General features: G+C 46.3%; 2 protein-coding genes across 25 annotated transcripts in view; both read right to left on the bottom strand.

Moving 5' to 3' along the window:
- The window catches only part of FAM120C (family with sequence similarity 120 member C), a 29,134-nt gene extending 27,781 nt beyond the window's left edge, over positions 1–1,353 (bottom strand). Inside the window, exon 1 of the mRNA XM_080988002.1 lies at positions 544–1,353. Coding sequence (XP_080844128.1) covers positions 544–1,149 — 606 coding nt within the window. The 5' untranslated portion in view covers positions 1,150–1,353. The remainder of the gene's footprint in view (positions 1–543) is intronic.
- A 4,076-nt stretch (positions 1,354–5,429) lies between these two features.
- Positions 5,430–21,842, bottom strand: part of WNK3 (WNK lysine deficient protein kinase 3) — a 92,440-nt gene continuing 76,027 nt past the window's right edge. For 20 of the 24 annotated variants that reach the window (XM_080987494.1, XM_080987486.1, XM_080987492.1 and 17 more), the window contains 5 exons: positions 20,392–20,852; positions 18,106–18,317; positions 17,559–17,660; positions 15,377–15,579; positions 5,430–13,536 (listed from right to left, as the gene is read on the bottom strand). In XM_080987494.1, the coding sequence (XP_080843620.1) occupies positions 13,207–13,536; positions 15,377–15,579; positions 17,559–17,660; positions 18,106–18,317; positions 20,392–20,852 (1,308 nt within the window). In that variant the 3' untranslated portion in view covers positions 5,430–13,206. The remainder of the gene's footprint in view (positions 13,537–15,376; positions 15,580–17,558; positions 17,661–18,105; positions 18,318–20,391; positions 20,853–21,842) is intronic. The other 4 variants (XM_080987490.1, XM_080987488.1, XM_080987491.1 and 1 more) reach the window with 1 other exon arrangement.

Genomic DNA, 21,842 nt, shown 5'->3' with positions numbered 1-21,842 from the left:
TGGATGGACAACATAGTAGACGTTTTCCAGAGTTAGAAACTTCTGCAGATTTTATTTTATTTTTTTTGCAAGGCCAGGCTATATGTCAAGAAGGATGCTCCACTGCTTGATGTTTGGCTCTCAGGTGAACTACAACTCACATATTGACTTTGCCAGGAAAACAATAGTCTAGGCATTAGAATTAAAAACGCATAGGGCAAAATAAAAGGTAGGCAATAAGAAATATCAGTGGCAGACAAGGTGAGGGCAACACCTTTGCAAAATTAGTAGGCAGAGGGCCTTAACTGTAAGGAAAGGTGCCGGAGCTGCTCGACAGGGAAGGCAACAGGTGACAAGTGACAAGGAATTCTGAGATAGAATGAAATCTGGAAAACCATGATGGGCAACAAATGAACGAAATATAACAAAAATGCCCACTAAAATGGGAGTCAGGAAACAATGAGTGTGAAGGAGTGCAAGAACCAACAGAGATGGTCAACGTTTCTGAAGCAGAACTCTACGAAATGTGATGGGATGCGTTCGGGATGGTGGTGTGGGCCTTACCTTGACCCGGAATCGAATCATGGCCAAGCGGACGCAGTGCCCCAAGCAGGCTGGGGGAAGGAACCAGGCCCGGGGTGGCGGGGTCCCCTTGTTGCCCACATGCCCAGCGATGAGCTGGGCTGTCTGTCTCTCCGCCTGCGCCTTCCTGCCCCACTCAGGCAGCCTCTCCTTCCCGAGCCCTCCGTTGAAGATGACAGCCAGCTCCAGCCCGCCTTGGTAGAGGCAGGCCTGCGAGAGGGCAGCCAGGTAGCCCACCATAGCATTCCACTGGCCCCCGCACACCCAGTCCGTCTGGTAGCCGCCGTAGAGGCGCTGCAAGGCCGAATCTGCATCCACCAGGAGCCGAGCGGGGCACGGAGCGGGGCCGGGCAAGCCGGGCGAGGGCTGCGGGTGACCGTAGGGGCCAGCCCCGACCACGGCTCCCAGGCCCGGCGCGGGCCCGGCGGGGTGCGGGTAGCCGGCGGGGGGCGGGTGGAAGGCGGCGCAGTAGGCAGGGCCCCCGCCGCCCCGGCCCCCGACGGCCCGCGCCAGCTTCAACAGGTCCACGGGCACCACAGCCCCCGGGCAGCGCTTTTCCACGAACTCTTGGAAGCCCTGCACCCCCATGGCCGCGCGCGGCGGAGGGGTGCGAGCCCCACTTCCGCGACGGGGCGGGCACCCCCGGAACCAGGACCTGGCACAGGCAGAGCTGCTCCAGCTCCTGGCGCTTGGCTCCTCACAGCGCCCGGTTCGTGGGAATGGACGCAGCCGCCATGTTGTAGCTTTCTTCTCCTTCTCCTCCTCCTCCTCCGCTCCTCCTCCTTCCCCCGCAGCTGAAACCGGAGCCCGTCGGGAAGTGTAGTCCCGTTTCTGCGGGTCTCTCATTAAGTCAGAAGGACCATGCGAGGCGTCACGACTACAACTCCCGGCAGGGCGGGAAAGGCGCCATCTTGTTATGATTTCTTCGCGCTTTCCAGGGGGCCACATAGCTTCATGGGACCTGTAGTCTCAGGGACAGTTGTTCTCTGGGCCGCCAAAAGCTGGAGTCGGCCGACTTGGGACTACAACTCCCGGTGGCCTGAGGGGTCCGCCATGTTTCTGTACGGACTTGTCTCCCCCTTGTGAGTTTGCGCGGCCTCACGGGAGGCTCATTGCGAACATAGACTTGCAAAGCGCCACAACTTCCAGTCAGCCTCGCGCCTCCTCATCCGAAGGCCTTCGTACGTTTTCATTTCACCGCGTGGTTTCGCCGGCTCATGGGCAGTGTAGTTCCCCCACCTCGAAGGAAACAACATCGCCTCAGGGTTGGGCTCCAGTAACGGGAGAAAGGTCGCCCGGAAGGGGAGCGGGTGCCTGGTTGGGCCTTCGTTGGGCGCCATATTGTCACGTTTCTGTGTCCCGCTTGGCATGCTGGGAGACGTTAGTCCAGATCGCCCAGTCGAGGAAGGAGAAGGGCGCTACCCAGCATCCTGTTCGCGCTTTGAAGGGCCTCCGAGGAGCCGAGGCCGCCGCCGGGAGTCGCGCGGTGTTTGCTGGGAAGGACGCCGCCGACAGAATCAGGCGGGACTGGTTGCCAGGCAGACTGGCCCCGCCATGAGGGAAGGCGAGGTAACCTCTGTTATGTACTGAAGTTCTCACCCTGGGCCAGCAGGGGGATACTGTAGATAGTTTTCACCCAGGTCCACATATGCAAATAAGGAAAGTGACATTCAGTGATTGGCTAGTTACAGAAAGTTGTTACAGTTGTGTTGTAGTGGAGCTCTATATAAGCAGGCTGGCTGAACCCTTCAGTTCAGTTCAGTTCTGTTCTGTGAATAAACAAGAGCTGTTTGAAGAATTGCTGTGTCGTCTGATATGTTCACCCACAGCTTAACAACTGCCTTGGGCAGCAGATCCCCGTGCAACTCTTTCTTCCCTGCTTGCTCCCAAAGCAGATCTTCACTCCGCTTGGGTCAGGTTGGGGCTTGTCCTGCTGCCAGGTTAACAGGAAGAACTGCTTCTGCAGGATTCGCACAGGGTCCGAGACCCCAGCCCACGTTTGGCAGATGCACACGGAGCCCGGCGGATGGGGCGGTGCAGAGGCAGCGTGGCACAGTGGTTAGAGCGGTCCGACTAGGACCTGGGAGAGACTACGGTTCAAATCTCCCACTCGGCCACAAAGCTCATGGGATGTGGGCGGGGGGGGGGCAGTCGCTGCCTCTCAGCCTAGCCTACCTCACAGGATAGTTGTGGTGTAGTAGCTGAGGATGGGGGAAAGAAGCATCCCTGGAAGAAAAAGTGGGATCTAAATGCTACAAATGAAGAAACACACACACACACTGGAGGAAAGCGTGGTAGGAAATAAGCCAAATTTCTGAAAATGAGGGAAATAAAGGCCTAGACCACTGCAATGTTGTCAGTGGTAACAAGACCATTGGGCCACAAGCCTCCCGTGAAAAGGAAGGAATAACCTCTCTCAGGGCAAGCCATGCACTCCTACCTGCCCAAGCACAGCCTGCACACACCTGTCAGGGGAGGCTGCATATTTCCCTGCAACATTTCGCCAGGTGGGGCTGCATGCTCAGCAGTGACAGAGCATCTTATGAGGGTTGCCAGACTTTGGCCCTCTTTGGGGGGGGGGGTAGCCCTCTAAGCAAGTTCGGAGCATTGTTTCCAGCCTGGAAGCAGCCTGTTTTTAAACCGTTCCTAAAGGTAAAATGTTAGGGATGCAGGTGGTGCTGTAGTCTAAACCACAGAGCCTAGGGCTTGTCAATCAGAAGGTCGGCGGTTCGAATCCCTGCGACGGGGTGAGCTCCTGTTGCTCGGTCCCTGCTCCTGCCCACCTAGCAGTCTGAAAGCATGTCAAAGTGCAAGTAGATAAATAGGTACCACTCTGGCAGGAAGGTAAATGGCGTTTACGTGTGCTGCTCTGGTTCGCCAGAAGCGGCTTAGTCATGCTGGCCACATGACCCGGAAGCTGTACGCCGGCTCCCTCGGCCAATAAAGCGAGATGAGCGCCGCAACCCCAGAGTCATCCGCGACTGGACCTAATGGTCAGGGGTCCCTTTACCCTTTACCTTTAAAGACTCATGGCCATGTGCACAGTATTTCCCCCTTTTAATGCGAGGGTGGATTTAGGCGAATTGCTCCTCTGTCTAGATCATTCTTTTACCAATGTGCATTTTATAGGGTGGGAGGGAACGGGATAAAGAACCGCAGCCTCGATTGCACAGTGATCTGGTTCCGCAGTCCTCCACTGCTGGCAATTGATATGGGTGAAATTGCAACCATACCCAGGAAAATGCTGCTAGTTTGCAACCAAGCCCTGCAGTGCCGTGCAGCTGCGCCTGAGGCAGCCACACTCACCTACCTTCCCTGAGAAGCAAAGAAGCTGTGTCTGATAATAAACACAAAGAAATCCACAATCCCAGAGTGGGCAATATTAGGACCAACCAAAATTTCTTCAAAGTAGTGGGTGAGCTGTTGGCAGCGGCGTAGCGTGGGTTATCAGCACCCGGGGCAAGGCAAGTAATTTGCGCCCCCTAACCCGGGGCAAGGCAAATAATTTGCGTCCCCTAACCCAGGGCAAGGCAAGTACAGTAATTTACTCTCCCAAGCAGCAGCAGCAGCGAGGCTTCTCTTTCCCCCGCGCTCTCCTGGAGCTGCCTCTTTTCTTTCCTTTTTTCCCTTTCTCCAAGGCTTTTCGCTTTCTCTCCTTAATTGATTCCTCCTCCACACCACAGCGTTTCCTAGCTGCTTCCCCCCCCCTTCCCCTCTCTCTCCTCCTCGCTCTGCTTGCCTTGCCCTGCACCGGCAGCAGCAGGCGCAGCCAGACCCCCGCCAGCCAGCCCGCCCGCCCGCCCACCCGGCTTCCTCTCCTTTTTTTGCCTGCGGCAGAAGGCTTCGCTCTCCCCCTTCCGCGACCTCCTCGCCAAGCCGAGCGAGCGCGGGCTCCCTAACCCGTGGATTTTAGTAGGAGCAGAGAGCTGCTAGTGCGAGCGCGCCCCCCGCCCATGTTGCGCCCGGTGCGGCCGGCCCCCCTGGCACCCCCCACGCTACGCCACTGGCTGTTGGGTTTTCCATAACTCTTCATCCTTCTGGATATTAAATGTGTGAGGGTGTAATAGGAAAAGCTTGCTTGAAACTGAAATGACAATGTGTGCAATTACTCTTAGCATGGAGATTGCAGGCTTAACTGGATGAGGCTCTAACAGGTATTGCGCAGATTTCAAGTTGCACCCAGGATCACCAAGTGGCCATTCCCCATAATGCAGGGATTGCCAGTGTGCCATGGTACCCTCCATGTGTCCCCCTAGTGCCCACAAAGCCTCTTACCCTCCTGCCCCCTTGCGTTGGAAGGAAGGTTTTTCTTCCTTGAGAGCTGAAGAAGTTAGAAGAGTGGCACTATTTTTCAACTCTGCTTTTCAAGGCTCAAGTTAATTCTGCTGGATCAAAATTTTACCAAGATCCCTTGGGAAAGTGAGTGCATGTGTGCGCTTTCTTTTCAGTGTATGTGTGGTAATATGACTAAATGATGTGATGTCCATGACGTTCACTCAAAAATCGAAATGTGCCCCACAGACCTAAAAGGGTTGGCCACCCTGTTCTAATGCTTTGCTTAATGTCCAATCTGATGAACAGTGCTGAAGAACTCAAAAACTTGTTTACTACTTTCCTAGTAAAGGTACTGCATAACCATGGATTTTAGAATATTTTTTACCCCACATGGCTGTTAAGAGGATAGATGGGGTTGGGGGACAAGATTTACACTGCCTTGCATGAAGGCCAAGATAAAATTATAGATAGTATTACATAGCTATTCATGCCACAACAAAGTAATAATTTGAATAATAAAATATTAGGGAGGGGGGTTCTCTTGTGACTGATCAGGACTGGATATAATCCATAACTTACCTTTATTAATTGAAAAATAAAGAATGAATCAGTTTTTTAAACAAAAACTAAACACACCTTTATCTAAGATTGTGCACTAGATAAGAAGGTGCAAACTATTACAGCAGAAATTAAATAGATTGTTTTGAGGTAAGGGAATGCAGCCGCCCCAAATCTTGGTGTTTTCTTTTTCTACCTCTGGAATCTCTCTGGACTGCTGCTGTTTTAAATTTATATACTCATTTAACAGATTTTTTTGCCATCCTAACAAAAAGTTTTCGGAGCACTCTTCAAAGTTACAAACGAAGAGTGCATATTCAGGGCATACTTCCTATCCCAAACTTCCATAGCACTTGAAGTTTTTGCTCCCGGGCTTCAATGTATCTAAAATGCAATGTATCAATGAATTAGTAGATGAACAAGTATTGCTAAGAAAGAAGCCACAATGCCCTAATATTTACACTGTATTTTCCAGCAATACTATTTATTTCCTATGGCTTTCCCTCACCCCTCTTTAGCAGAAATTGCAGTAACATCCAGACTATATTTAATTGGGGTTTTTTTCAACACAGCCTTTATTTTCCTTTATAACAGTTTAAAAAAATATTTGTTAATGGTTGTGTACAAATGAAGTCAACTCACAGCTTGCAAAAATAATTAAAAAACACATGGAAACAACTGCTGATAAAAGACATTCGTTTTCTACCATAAAGTTCTGGGCTATGATTTTTCAAAAACTGAATGGGATGCCTCATCCCTGTTAACAATGAACCGGTCACCTGCATCCTCTATGCAGCCATAAAAATCTCAGCCTTAATGTAAAAAAGTAAAGAAAGGGTTTTTAAAAAAATAAGTCCTAAGATGCTACATTAAAGTATAATTCACATACATAAAAAATATTTCTGAAATTCAGAAGTTGTTAGCAAGTATGGAAATCTAAGGAGACATTTATTCACAGCATATACCTGAATTTATCATGCTGTTTTAGTAGGCCTGCATGCTCCTCAGCAATCTCTAGCAAAAACAAAAACAAAAAACAGAATGAAAGACCTTTTTTAAATAGAATATAGTAGTTTTAACTGAGAGGTCTTTTGTTTGCTTGTTTGAAGCTGCATTAGGAACCTCAAAGACAATTGCACTTCCAAAATGGCTGCCAAAACGTATGGTTAGGAGTTCTCTAAGGCATAAATGAACCAAAACAACACCCTTCTAGGATGCTTTGAAAATACAAAAACAGAAGTTTGTTCCTAGTCTTGCAAATTAAATCTATGGCCCTGGAAGGGAGAATTAAAGCCTTACTCTTTTGCATTTTCTTCCAACAATTTATGTATATTTGTGCTTGCCTCTATCTGTGGTACAACTCGGATATATTTTACCACAGATTCCAATAAAAAGTGTTTTCCTTGCTACTTGACAGGACAGGGACACCTCTTTTTCCCTCCTCTGCAGCCACCATCTTCTTCCTTCTGTCAGATGGAAGTGAGAAAAAAGAGCTTTATATATAACAAGTGCCCTACAAGGGGTTGGTTGAAGCGTAACAGGCCACAACGTGCTCCACAGGACTTTCTGCACTTTCTGCACCATCACTAAGGGCTACTTCATGCATAATATTTTTTCCTACATACAGGTAATCTCACTGTAGGAAAAGCATTGTCCATCATCATATGTGACGTATATGGCAAGTATACAGGTTCTTACAGGCACTGGCTTCCAAAGTCATGCTTTCTACTGACTTGCAGCAAAGAGGTTGCCCATGGCCATATTCCACATTTTTCTACATGGAGATTGTCTCTACATAAGAAATACATCCTGTCAAGGAAGCATTTTATGCGGGAGGATACAAGTAAGGCCTCCGTTTAGCAGACAGTTTATAAATTCATGCTTGGCCTTTTAAAGATTTTTTTTTTTCATTGGAAACCAACTCCTTCCTCACCCCAAAAGAATAAGATAAATGGTGATTTTTAAAAAGGAGGGGATTTGTTCTTACATACTATATGCGATAATCATTGCTGGTTTAAGCTGGATCAGTTCCATTAGCTTCAATGAGAGCTGCAAGGTAGTAAGTAGAAAATGCATAATGCCTTAGCAGCATTTTATTCTCAGGGCTCTAGAGGGGGCAGGGGCAGAATAGCATCCCATCAGTTGTACCAGGCCCTTGTGAACAACTGTTCACATGCAAGGGGTAGAATTTGGTTTGGTGAACCAATTTTATTGTACTACACTGCTCACAGTTATAGCTTCTGATAGAATAAAATGTGAATAAATTATAGGTGTGGGGTGGAATATAGACACCATAAATATTTACTAAGAAGAATAGTTTTTGAAGACAACCAGGAGGCAGGGAATGACCCAAGTCTGTATAGTGACTCCTTACAGAATCAGTTTTGCCGTTCCACCATCTAATTGCTGTATAAGTATAAAAAATACACAACCCTTCCCCCCCTTGCAAAAAAAAACCAAAAAAACCAAACCACAACAACATTCCAGGAGAGATGCTAAACTGGACTTCAGTTGATTAACTGAAGCAACTTTGAAATCATACAATTCACCTTTAAAGAGGTACAGCCTACAAAAATGACAGCACTTACAAGAACAGTGTTGCTGGGTTTCAGAATTCAAAATAACCAGGAATGTATCATTTTATTGCCTAAATGCAACAGAAGGCCCCTGCCTTCCAAAGGTACCCTGCACACCTTGTTCAGAGCCTATGCCAATCTAACACTCCCAACACTTTAAACTTGGTTAAGGCATCAAGCTGCGGGATGAGACCGTGCGTTCCCTCCACATCGGTCTTAATCACAGTTAAAGGTAACAGGTTGCATCCAGCAGAGTCACTCAGTTGATGGTTAGGCTTCTTTCTGTCAGTGCAATAGGGAGGCAATCCGTTTTCTGTGATTCCCCCTGCAGTCCCCCGAACTCCCATCCTAACGCTGCTCCAGAGGATTGGGAGGCCACAGCAGATTTTGGGGGGCTGCAGGGGGGGTGAGGCAGTAGCTGGAAATTGCTTCCCTCCCTGTTCCCACTGGAAGTTTTACCATCAACTGAACAAAAACTCTGGATCCAACCCAATGTCGGTACAAAGCTTAGCTGTGACTAATACAAGGGGGTTTGCTTTTAACCAGAAATTTGGCTTTAGCTGGGAAACAGCACGCCCTTGTTTTAACATTAACCACTGTTGAGATTGGGGCCAACGCAAACTATAACTGTGAGTCAGGCCAGCAGAAGGGGAGGGTGGGAGGAATTTGCACCCCAAAAAGTACAGACTGAAGATGGGAGTGCAATTGCACATTCTGCTGTGGATTCCTTGACCATGGTTAAGAGATCAGGAGCATTATGTTGGCACCGCCCTCAGTAGTTTAATTGTCAGCAATAATTCAATGCATATACAAAGGAAGAATTCCTTCCTAAACAAAGCAAGCTTTTTGCACTAATTTTTCCCATTGTCAAATGGAAGACTAATGAGGCAGTGGGTCACACACTTTGCTAAGCTGCCACAACCAGTTGCAACATACAGTAGACAATGCATGGACTTGTTCTCTTCATTCACATGTCGCTATAAGTTTAACTCAATGTGATGAATAAATCTCTAAAGTCTTCCTTGTGAAAGTTAAATATCCTCCTTAAAACAGTAAACAGCTTGAGTGGCTAGTGCCAAATTACAAACAGGGAAATGGGCTGGGGGGGAGTTAAGAGTCATGCGTGTAAAAACACCATCTCAAATTTAAAATAGACAAGAAATATACAGGAATGGTAGTTTAGTTCACAGCCTAGACTGAAACAGCACTAACAAATGAGGTAGATAAGAAAATGAAACTTGAAATGTAACATGGAAAAGCAACTCAGCTGGAATACAACTGAAAAATCCACCCAGTTATTAAAATGATACATTCCATTAATATCATACAAGCTTAGTCTCAAAGCATCACAGCAGAAAAAGTGCCTTTTAAAACCCAAAACCAAATTCACAGTTTGATCCTTGTCAGGATTCAGGTTTGAAAGAACAGCAAAATGTAAGAAGGAAGGGGGGGGGGGACTGGATAGTAAATGTTTGCATTAAATGTAGAGATTCAAAACCCAACATATAAAACATACCAAATATTTTTCCTGTTTTGTCAAACGTACATTTCAGTGCCTCTCTCCATTTTCTAGACTGTGGTTCACTCTGGTCTCCCCAGCTGCAGAGATGGGAGTCAGGTCAAGTTTGTCTTTATTTCCTCCGAAGTTAGAAGGTGATGTGAGAAGAAGCATCACTGTGCACTGATTCGCCACCCCCTCTACTGTCACCGATGGTCAAACAGGCTTTGGTTATGTTTCAAAATCCCACAAACACACGTTTAACCAAAGAATTGTGGGGCAGGGGAAAAAATCACGCACACTTAAGGGCAACAATGGCTCCATCACACCCTGGTATGGACTTACCCTCTGATTTCTGGCCACATATGGCAGGAAACCAGATGTTACAAAGTACACATGGCTGCCGCTGAAAACAGTAGCCCCACATACTCTACAAGAAGAATATGTGAGCACAATGATGTCACATCACATGTTCCTTTGCCAGAGGTTATGGAGGAGAGGGGTGGCGGTTATTTGGGGCAGCAACCACTCACCCTACGTAATCCTTAATTCCATCCTAGCTTTTACTGCCACAGACAGTGGTGTAAGCACTGGCGAACATAGGTTACTTCATGACCACCATTTTCATTCCATTATCAGAAGTGAGACAGACGAACAAACCATGTCAGGAATTGCAAAAGGGAGCCCCCTATTGTCAAATGTGAAGCAATGGCTCTGGGAGCTCCGAACAGCACGGAATGGTCAGATGGCTCAATGCACAAGACACAACGTGAGATTTACAACAATAAGCAGGAAACCTTGATTGGACCAATGGAACCCTGACACATGAACACCAGTGTTCAAGGACACATGCTTGCCATTTGCACTGTGCACGTCTGCCACCAAAAACACTGGTATACTACTGGTGTACCCAAGGCACACACAACTGCTGGGGGGAATAAGGCCCTCTACCATTTCCTAGCAGATTTGTGTTTTCAAGGCTTTCAAGTCGGCTAACTTGGCAACAGTTTTCAAATACAGCACACAATTCCATGCTTTCCTACAAGTTATCCTAACTAGAAAACATGTATTTGTAGTCAAAGTGTCTGTTTTAAAAGAGATAGCAGGGGAACATTTTTTAAAAAAACAAACAGGATTGTGTTTCTATTTTGCAAAAAAGAAAGAAAAAATACATAACACTGTTCTCTCAGTTCTTCAAACTGAACCCCCACCCCAAAGTATATATAATTCAGCTGCTGCAGATCCTAATGAGAGATGCAGCAATGCGCTGTTTAAACATCATCAAACTTCAAAAGACTAGAACTACTTTTTTTGACTTTCCAGTAAAAATCTGAAAAGATACTAAAGATTATCTATCACAAGGCACTGCAAATCTTTGCAGGCAGAACAAGGAGGCTGCATAATGCATGGGAAACAGGATCTTTTGTTCATGGTGGGGAGGGAAGGAAAGCCACAAAACTTCCAGAGGCTCCCAAATTCACTTGAGCTTCAAGTGTCCCTTTGAGAGGCTAAGTTCAAACAAGTAGCTTGTCTCTGCAGCTACTCCAAAAAAGGGGGTGGGATTACAGGTAGGCCCAAACCAAAGTACTCTGATTTATTTAATCCCATCATTTTAAACAGGATTTATCTAGTCCAAATAACTTTACTGTAGAGAGATACAGCCTCCCTCCTCTTCATTCTCTAAATATTCATCAGCAAAGCAAGCCAGCTTCCATGTTCAACAGCACTGCAAATCTCTTACAGCACTCTGAAGACAAACATTTAACTTTGTTAACTCAAAGTGAACCAGAGCTTGAAATATCAGTTCCCTGACATATCAGTCCAGGTATGTCAAGGGAGAAAACAGGTCAAGGTGTGCATCAGGAATATATTTCAAGGATTCTGGGGTCCAAAAGAATCAACTGCTACATGAAATATTACCTTGAAAAAAGTTTAAGACTATAAGTCTTATAGTCTTAAGACTCAGTAAATTAAGACCTCCATAGTCTATGGCCCAGTTCGCATGTAACATTAAATAATAGTTTAAAATAAACTATGGTTTAAAACACAGGGCTATATCATGCAAGGAAGGAAACAAGCCAGAGTCTGGCTTGTTGTGATGTGTGAATTCAGTTTGTGGTTTGTTTCCTGCAGATAAATCATGTGGTAAGCCAAGAATAAACCTTGGCTTCTATTCTCTGGGCAGAAAAAAACCATAAGTGAGGATTCACATGTCACATCATGATAAACCAGCCTTCGCCTTATTTCCTGGCTCCACAGTCAGGGATGGGGGAAGAGCAAGGTATTCATGTAGGCTAAACCATAGTTTAAACTATAGTGCAATGTTGCGTTGCCCTTGGCCCAATTAGGTCAATGTAACTGACTTAGTCTCCTGCAGAGATCAACTTGCAAGCATGGTCCTTATAGGGCAGCTGAAATATAGTTTATAAAATCAAGGGGTTATGTGAGGTACAAGACTCCAGCAGGCAATGGACTTTCATGCATGTAACCTATTCAAAATAGTTTTAGATCTCTTGCTATTTTTGAACAGGCACATTTTTCTCTTTAAGTCAGAAAACCAGAAAGCCTGTCACAGTGGACCCTGGCACTACTTTCTTGCCATCATAAATGCATGTACAACCTACTCAATTTTCTAAAGTTCTCCGTAAAGATGGGACTTCTTAATCTTGGCGGTAGGTGATCAAAGCACAGCAACCACTTAGGTGTTTTATGCTGCAAGAGACAACACTAATCAAAAGTAGGAGCATCTATCCATTCAAATCCACTGTAAGGCAGTCAACTCAATGCAAAACTCTCTGCACCTGTTCCAATGCAAAACTCTGTGCACCTGTTCCAACCTGTTTCAGTCCTTAAAACTGTGAAGTATGGATCATAAAAGAGAGGCAAAGGGGTGAGATGGGAGATGTTTTTAAATACCGTTTGGCTATTTCCCACTCTGTTCCCACCCTTTCTGCAGCTTCCTCTCCACTACAACAAACTAACTGCAAAATAAATTTTTAAAAAGCTACATCCCCCAAACTCAAGTACTAAGTTTAGGCCAACAGCCCCAAATGTCATGTGCGTATGAGGACTGAGCTGCCATTATATAAACAGCTGTACTAAATTGCTCAAGAACAACTACAAGCCTTTCAGTAACAGGCAATAGGTGGCATTTGTGTCTCTTCCTTCACTGGTCCTCCAACTGTAAAAGGCCTGTCACTTGGGGTAGGAGAGGGGAGAATTTAAGACAGGATTCAGTGACAGCAAATCTTTCTGCAAATAAAATCCGTCCCCCGTCCCCCCGTCAATGAAAGCTGCCAATGAAACCACACAGAAATGTAAAATTAAAAGAGGATCCAAATTGTTACTTTCCCTGCTGCTCCCACTCCTTCAATAAATTAACTCAAATGCCAGTATGTGAACAATTTAAAAAGGGTTGCTATCAGCCTCAAAAACTCAAGGGACCTGGGGCCAGAATGACAGGGAAGGGTCATTAATAAGAAGCACATGGGCATGCTGTCCATCTCAGGAACAATGAGATGCACAGGCCAAAGCTCTCTCAAGTATGATATAAAAAAAATCCCCCCAAAGAATATTATATCAAGTATTCAAATAAGAGAATGCAAAGGCAATCTCCCACCACATTGCTGCTCTGGGGAATTCACCCCAAAATCCAGGCCGCAGAATGCAAGGCAGAGGAATGGAATCATGAGTTATAGGCACAGTCCCCATATCTATCATCCTTTTAGCCGTCCGCCTTCATTTGGGACTTGGGGGGATGGGAGCTGGGTTTTGCACAGGTGATGCTGGAAAGGCTGGCATGCTTATCCCTGGCTGAAATGGTCCCACAGGCTGGGCAGGGACAACAACAGACTGCTGGGCTGTCCCTGAAATGCCCACCCATTGCACTGGGTAAGTTGTCCCCGTCATGGTGTTATACTGGCATACGTGGGGTACTCCATATGGCGATAGTGTGCCGGTAAAGGGGGACAGGGGAAGTCCTTGGGGCAAAGCAGCTGGTACGGTCCCTCGGATCTGGGAAAGCGAGGAAATCCATGTGGACGTGTAGCCCACTGTAGATGTTGTCGTCTTTAAAAACAAAAGAAACAAGAAACAATTATTATGATGATTATGATTATTAGTATTATTAAAATTTGTATACTGCCCTATATCTGCAGGTCTGAGGGCGGTCACAACTTAAAATCACAATATAAAAACAGAAAATACATAATAGAAACAAAAACAACCCAATAACCACCCCGCCCCCCACATTTTAAAAGGGCATGTCAATCAGCCAAAGGCCTGGTTAAAAAGGAAAGGTGTATAATGAAGGTGCCAGCCAAACCTCCGTGGGGAAAGCATTCCTCAAATGGGGAGCCACACTGGCAGATGAAGATGATGGATTTTTTGGAGCTAGCTGACCTGACTGGAAGAGTCCATGACCAGAAGGAGGAGGATTACCAGGAAGAATGGACGAAATTTAAAGATTATTTAGTTAAATATCTTAAGTTAAATTAATTGGAAAACTTGCGAATACCAGATAGGCTTAGGATTGAAACATGTAATGTGATAAAATTGAAATTTAGATTGGGAAAGAAAGAAAGATGTTAAGTGATTAAGTTAATTTTATGAGAATATAGGTTTTGGAAAACTGTTAAACTGATATACACTGAAATTCAACCAACGGGATACAAGGAAGTCGCTTAACAATGTTAATAAGATTAGTTTTAATAAGGCTAGGATTTATGTTTTTTTGTTTATTTGTGTATTTAAAAATTTTGTGGAAAACTAATAAAAAAATTTGGGGGGAAAAACAAATGGGGAGCCACTGCAGAAAAGGCCCGTTCTCATGTTGCCACCCTCTGGACCTCTTATGGAGGAGGCACACGATGAAAGGCTTCAGAAGATGATTTCAGGGTCTGGGTAGGTTCATAGGGAAAGAGGCTACTTAAGGTACTACTTAAAATGAGAGGAAGTCATTGCTTCAATTGATTCTGTACCTTTTGCTGTATCTTCCTAACAAAGGAGCACAGGAGAGGATTGAAATGTAGGAAGTGAAACAACTCAACCCTGCCAGTGGCGAAGAAGTCAAATGAGGACTAAGGAGACCCAGGTTCAAATCCTCAAACAGTCATAAAGTTAACTGAGCGGCACTGGGTCAATCATCATATCTCAGCTGAACTTATTACACAGTGTTGTTCTGAGGATAAAATAATAAGAGCAGTCTGAACTCTGCCGAGCTCCTTAAAGGAAAGGCAGGAGACAAATATAATAAAAAAATCCTCATGATCACCATGAAAACTAAAGCCTGGATTTTTCCAGTCTAACTGAACTGGAGATGGCTCTCAAGATGGTAACGTTTCCAACTGTTGTAGAGACTCTAAGAGGTGGGTAGACACACTTAAGAACAAATTCTGGCATGTGGGGGGCAGCAAGGATGTTCCTTTCAGATCTTTATCTTTTTTCCAAGCCTTATAAGATTTTCTAGGGAGAAGCTACTCTTTTTAGACACCTGCTCCCAGTTCTGCATCCTAGAACTGATGTGGTGCCTGTGTCCCCATTCCTCCATCTGTCCGTCCTTCTGTGGCTTCCCAGGTCCATTAATTCAAGGGGGGGGGAGCTTCTATAACTCTTTGGTTTAGATCCACTCCACTAGTCCTGAGTGAAGTCTTGGAGATTAAACCTAGGATCAACCCTCTCTCCTCCCCTCCCTGAAGAGGTGACAACCCTGAGTTCACATGGACTCCAGCTATTACACATATTGTAATAGCTAGAGAAAAACAGGTGCCTCCCCATAATGCCTGGGTTGTGAAAATGATTAAGTGGGGAGGGGGGCAAGGTCACCCCCAGCAGGACAACAGCTAAGGTATCTCAGCTTGCACAAGTTCACCCTTGTGAACTTTATTTTATGAAATCCCACCCCCCTCACCTCATATACTTTGCTCCAGCTGTCGGAGTCCAGCCGATGCTTGTTCTGTTTGATCTGGTTGAGACTTGGCTTGATAAGGGAGTTCCCCACCTTTTCTTTTGTCCAGTCGTCCACCAGTTTGTGCAAGTCATCTGTGAACATCCCTTTCTTACTGGCCGTCGTCTGCTGACAAGAAGCAGTGCTGCTGACAATGCAGAGCTGGTCTAAGGGAGTGGGAAATATTTTAAAGCACATTACAGAATGCAGAAACAATCCGTGAAAATGGGATGTGCCGTTTGGGTCTCTTCCCACTAGGGAGGGAAGCAGCGTAGATTATGTGGCTGGTGTGGGTACATGTGCCCCAGAGTGTAGCGTGCGTGGGGGGGGTGAACAGAGACCTCACCCAGCCCACACCACTAATGCCGCTGGAGTGCCCTCCCCCTGCCACCAAGTAGGGCTGCGCTGCGCCCCTGCCACCTGCAGCCCTTGGAGGGCGCATCGCACATATACCCTAAGGGCACACTCTGCCTTCCAGCTCTGCGCCGCTTAGCGATGCTGCAGTGCTGCGTGAAGCAGTGGTGTCGCAACCGGGGGGGGGCGTTGTGCCCCAGGTGCCATGTCGGGGGGGTGACAAGAAGGCACCCCGCGGGTGCCTTTGCTGCAGCCGCGAGCAGAGGATTCTGGTGTCGGCGGCAAACCGCTATGTACAGCATATGTGCGGCGTCGCATGCATGCGCTGTACGTAACGCGTGTAGAGGATCTTCCGTTCGCAACTGCAGCCGCAAGCAGAGGATCCTGGCACTGTCCATATGGTGCTGGAGCAGCGGCGCCGACAAACCACTATGTACAGCGCATGTGCGGTGTCGCTATGTGCAGCGCATGCATCGTACGTAGTGACGCCGCACATGCACCCTACGTAGCGACGCCCTGCCCCAGGTGTCACACGCCTTCGTTTGCCCCTGGCGTGAGGAGGATGCAACAGGCATGCACCCCGAACAGGGAAGGGCACCTGTCTGTTGCGTCTTCCTCCCACAGTCCTGCGGCATCGCAAAGCGGCGCTGGGCTGGCAGGACGGTGAGGAGCAAAATGCCTGCCCCAATGCACTCGAGGACACTGCCCCTCTGGCCCTACCCAGGTGATGCCACTGGGCAAGGGGAAGAGTGATCATGAGAGGCAGGACCGTGGTGTTGAACTTCAAAAGGTATTTCCGTAGCAAAGAAAATCAGATTTGCACTCTGAGTAAGCCTTGCCACTTCAACAGATTTGCATATATAAGCTTATTTTATTTTATCTCCAAATGTAGGTTGCCGTTTAATTTAGATTTGCTTTTAAATCAATGACAGGAGGAGCAGGGGGAGGGGAAAACAAGGGGATTTAGGTTAGGTGGCCTGGCCATAAAGTTTAGAGCAGGAAATTGTAGCTGGTTGTGAAAGAGGGAGCTAGGTAGGTCAGTCCTACCCAATGGTGGGAAGGTTTGTCCACAGGCTCCAGTTTCAGGGCTTCTGAATACATTAAACCTTTAAAGCACATTTCCCCCCCTCAAATAATTCTGACACTGTAGTTTACCGCTGACAGTTACAATTGACAGCAGCCATTAAACAAGCTGAGATTTTTTTGAGAAGAAAAATGTGTTTTAAAGGTTTAGCCTGTGTTACTGCCTTCTTATTTTCCAGATTCTCAGCTTCACCATTTACACAGCATCAACACTATATTGTTTGACAGGATGAGCAGAAACAAGTGAAGTGGGAAGAGGTGCATCCCCCAAACATGCGAAGATTGGAAGCCACAGAAGTTTGCGATCTCCTGCAATGCCTCTATAACATGTACTGAAGTATGTATCCCCTTTTCAAACCCTAGATGTTTACGGCAAACACTGGTGTACCAAAAGCACTGTATAAAATATGAATTGCCTCTCAGTCATGGCAGCTAGAAACTTATTTTTACACACACTGTATTTCTCTCTCTCTCTCTCTCTCTCTCTCTCTCTCACACACACACACACACACACACACACACCACAATGCTAGCTATCAGATTCTGTGTTTGCATGGTGAAGTTGCAGAAATGTAAAAATTATTAGTCTGCAAAATATACACCTGCAATCCACAGACCTACAATGGAGTGGTGGTGTCATCTACCAACAGGAAGATATTAAATATAAAGCATTGGCATTTCAGAAGAGAAGAATGGAATGTGCAAATACCTTGGCTAGTCTCTGCTTGTGAACAGCTCTGGCGCAGCAAATGGGCCTCAATACTCAACTGATAGTCTATCACAGAGGCAGCAGTGGTAGCACAACAGCATTCTGTAAGGCGAAGGAAAGTTGGGGGGGAGGCACATGATTAGAGGTAACAAAACTATGGGGTGGGAATGGAGAAGATGACAAATGAATGGATCTGTATCCAAGGGTAATATTTATAAAGTTGTCTCAGGGATTTGGGCACCCAACTAGCGACTATTGTCAAGAGATTTTTGAAAAGTTCAGCTCACCAGGGCAAAACATAACAAAGGAAAGTGGCAATGGGGAAGCTCTCTAGACTTTTGCTGCATCACATGTAATGAGCCAACAACGAAATAATATAGAATTCCCATGGCAAAGAATGCAAAGTGGAAAGGAAAACTTATCTTGTGAACCGGACTCTTTCATGCATTTGTGAACTTGGGACTTTTCTTCTACATTAAGGAACACCTTCAGTTTTAACAATTCCCTACACCCATATTCTGAACCACCTCCCACTCCCATCTCTTACCGGGAGCAACAATGCCATTGTCAACATGCGACAGAGACTGTGGCCTGCTACGCAGCTTGCTTTTGAAAGACTTGGGCCGGCGTGGAGACGACAGTTGCAGGGAGATGTCAGAGGATTCTGACCTGCTATCTTTGATGGAACGCAGCCGCTCATACAACTCCTGCAGCTCCCTGTTCTGTTGAGCCTGAAGGCTCACTACCTCCTGAATGTGTCTACACAGAAGAGGAAGAGGACAAAGCCTTAGGACAAAGCCAAGCCCTGGCTTACTCTATACCCACCTCAGCAGCCACTAGATGCAGGCAAAGGGTGATGGACCAGCTGTGAGACTTTCAGCCCAGGGAACAGGCAGAGACTTTGATTGTGCTAAGGCTCAGGGTTAGGAGCTCCTTTACTTTCTCCTCACTCACATGGGTTGCTCTGGGAGGGGTGGGCCAAAAGGACTTCTTGGCCCATGCAGTGCTCCTCCTGATTGGCTCAGCAGTTCCTAAGTCTGCCCCCCCCCCATTTGTAGCATTGGATTGTACTCTTTATTGAGACCTGGGACACACAGCATGTGAAACTTAAGCTGCTCCACAGGCGAGGGGTTTTCCTGCAGCCCATGTGTTCCTGGTATATATGACTATGGACTCAGATAGACTGCTAAAGAAAAAGCATTTTATATGCGTTGTATATGCAATCTGACACTGTGACACCAGATGGCGCTGTGGAGTCCTGACTTTCCCTACCGGATTTCCCTGTATGAGTTTGCATCGCTTCTTTGACGTGTCTCAATCCAGCATGTCTTGAAACTGAGGGAAGCAAATGTTCCATAAGGTATCTGCTTCCTGTTTGCTACTATGGCTAAATAGTTAGGGAACTGTTCTGTGGCGTCTCCAGTGTGGGTTCATGTGCACGAGCTCCCTGTCTTTTGCCTCTGCGATGACTATTGCTGGCTCAGGCATACTAAAAGTGCATGGGGCTCATATTCCCCTTGTTGGGGCTTGCTCTTGCATCTCTCGTTTCCCAACCATGTTTCCTACACTTGAGTTACTGGAGGCTGCTGCTGTCAATGTGTGGCTATGGCCCCTCTTGGGCCTATCCTGCTCCTTCCCTTTCCCCAAGTGGCAAAATGCTCTTTTTCCCCTTTGGTGGCCTGGAATTCTCATCCCTTTGCAGGCATTCTCCCAAGGCAGCAGTTCGGGTGTTGTGTTATATGGCTTCTCTTTCCTTTCCTTTCTTTTGTGTTGTGAAGAAAAACAGTACTTGTCAGCAGTGTGCAGTGTAAGAGGAAATGGACTCCTCTGTTCAGGGATGCCTGCGGCTCTTGGCCACTCACACAGCAGAAGGTGCTGGAGCATCATTGTATATTTGGCAGATTGCATGTTGCGGGTGGGGCAGGGGTGTAGCAGGGGTGCCCCTATGTCAGCATGAGTCAGTTGGCTCTGTCTGGTGGCCATAGGGCATTTCCGTGACTTCGCCACATTGGCCACAATTAAATGTTCAAGTGCAGGTGGCGTTGCCATGGCTGCTGGGGGTGGAGCTGCTGCTGCTCCACCCTACTCTTTTCAGAGCCATGTGTCCCCCACCCACCTTCTGTGATGAGCAAGGGTTGGATATGGCAAATGTTGTGCCAGTATAGTGGCAGCTTCCCTGTCTCCCTAGGGTACTAGAGGATAAGGTTGCTCTGCCCTACTTCTACTTAATATATCACACATCTATAGTAAGGGCTGCAGTGTTTAATAGTCACCTAGACTGATGTATTAATTAACTTTTTTGCTTGATTAAAAAGCTGCCCTTTGCTAACCAGGCAAAATATTTTGTAAGGTAATTATTTGTAAGGTAAGTACTTACAACTCTGTGGCTGAAAGTTCCTTCTTAGAAGAGGCATTGCTCCTTCTCTCACCCAGAAGGGAAGGCCACTTCTAAGATTAAGACTACTATGATGCAATTATACATAATCGAAAAAGAAGAAGAAATAACGATTCCCCCCCCCTTCAGAATAAGTTTCCTTCATATGAAAATTTATGTAGATTCAGTTACATTGATTGGTTGTATGACAGATCACCTGAGAATTCCTTCATCAAATAGCCATCCAATCTGGCTTGCTAAATAGTGGCAGAATCATCTGGAAGTAGCAGACCCAGACTTACCGAAGCTTTGTGATATTATCTAACTTCAAAATCAAAAAATGAATGTAATGGAGCACAAAGAAAGTCTTACTCTGCTCCACCCTTTCCACATTTCGGTCCCTCGTTATAATGAGAACCTTGACGAATATGTTACAAGGCCCCATTTTAGTGCCCTTACTTCTCCCGCAAACGCTGCAGCTCCACCTTCAGGTCCTCATCTTCAATCTCAGACTCATCATCGCTGCTCATTGGGGAAGAGGGGGAGTAAAAGAGTGAACTGCGCCTCTTTACGTGGGTGCCATCCCTCTCCTCTTGTGACTGCTGGCTTCGCTCCCAGCCCTCCAGGCTACCACCCATGGGGGCAGAAAGTTCACTGTCAGAGCTAGGCTGCTTCCGCACAAAACTCCCTTTGGCCCATGGCTCTGAGAAGGACTGCATCCTGCTAGCGATAGCAGACTTCTCCTCCAGGTCCCGCTGCTCAGGGGTGGTAGGGGATGCGTCTGTTTCACCCATGGCACCAGCCAACATAGCAATTTCTCCTTTTCTGGGAGACTCTTCTTCTGGACCAGGTTCTGAGGAAGGAGGCATCTCACAGGGTTCACTTTCTGAACCACCTGAAGCCTGTGGCACTGTGATGACCTGAAGCACACACAGAGAAAGAGAGAGGCAGAGAAAGAACGTCAGCTGAGTAGGTCCCCTTTTATAGAAAAGTTGACCTAGTGTGGGGCAGAAAAATGGGCAGGATTTGGTCCCCAAGGAATATTTTTTTTACAACTGCAAGCCCAGGCGGCAGCTCCCACTTTGGTGTCTTCAACACGACACACTTGTACTACTGGGCCTCAGATTGTAGTTAAGAGTCGACGAGGAATGAGCAGGGGTCGCAAAGAGCCAGTATTCCTGGGGTTTCATTTCCTTAGTTGGATTTTTAACCTACTTTATCTCCAAATGCTTAACCCAGGAACAAGATACATTTATAACAATATCATTTAAAATAGATTTAAAATATGAAATATTAAAAATATTGCATTTTTTAAAAATGTTCAACCACACCTTGCACAAATAAAAAGGTTTTATGTATGTTAGCTACTAAATGCACACAAAAGCTTTGACTTACATGACCTAAATAGGAGAGCAAATTCTTATCTTCCATTCAGAAAAAGGGGAAAACAGTGTATCATGTCATGCCAAGAGAGACCTGGACTACAGGGACATAAATGTCAGCTGACCCTACTGCTAAAAAGACCACACCAAACAAAGAATAAACTCCCCTCACCCCATGTATTAAATATCTATGAAGAGAGGACTTTAAAGAGAAAATACCAGATACTCTAAGAAAACTGTCAATAATCAGCTTCATAGATTTCTTTAAAAACTACTTTGAATTAATATGCATTAATATGCCTTGCAAAGGCCTGCTAGGAGATCCTATAGCAACTGCAGCAAAACTATCCACAGTCAAGACAAAACTGAGTGGTTTTATAAGGACTGCAATACATTGATGGGGGAACAGAGAGAGTGAGAGACAGACAGGGGGAAAACGTACAGCAATTTAAAGCACAGGGAGCTACATGATACAGACCTGCATACGGTTCACCAGTTAAGATACACTATAAGAATGCAAAATACTTA

The sequence above is a fragment of the Podarcis pityusensis genome (assembly GCF_964106645.2).
Source record: "Podarcis pityusensis genome assembly, chromosome: 17".
In the NCBI taxonomy this organism is placed as follows: Eukaryota; Metazoa; Chordata; class Lepidosauria; order Squamata; family Lacertidae; genus Podarcis; species Podarcis pityusensis.
The sequence above is the reverse complement of the archived record's forward strand: the minus strand, read 5'-3'. Positions and strand labels throughout refer to the sequence as shown.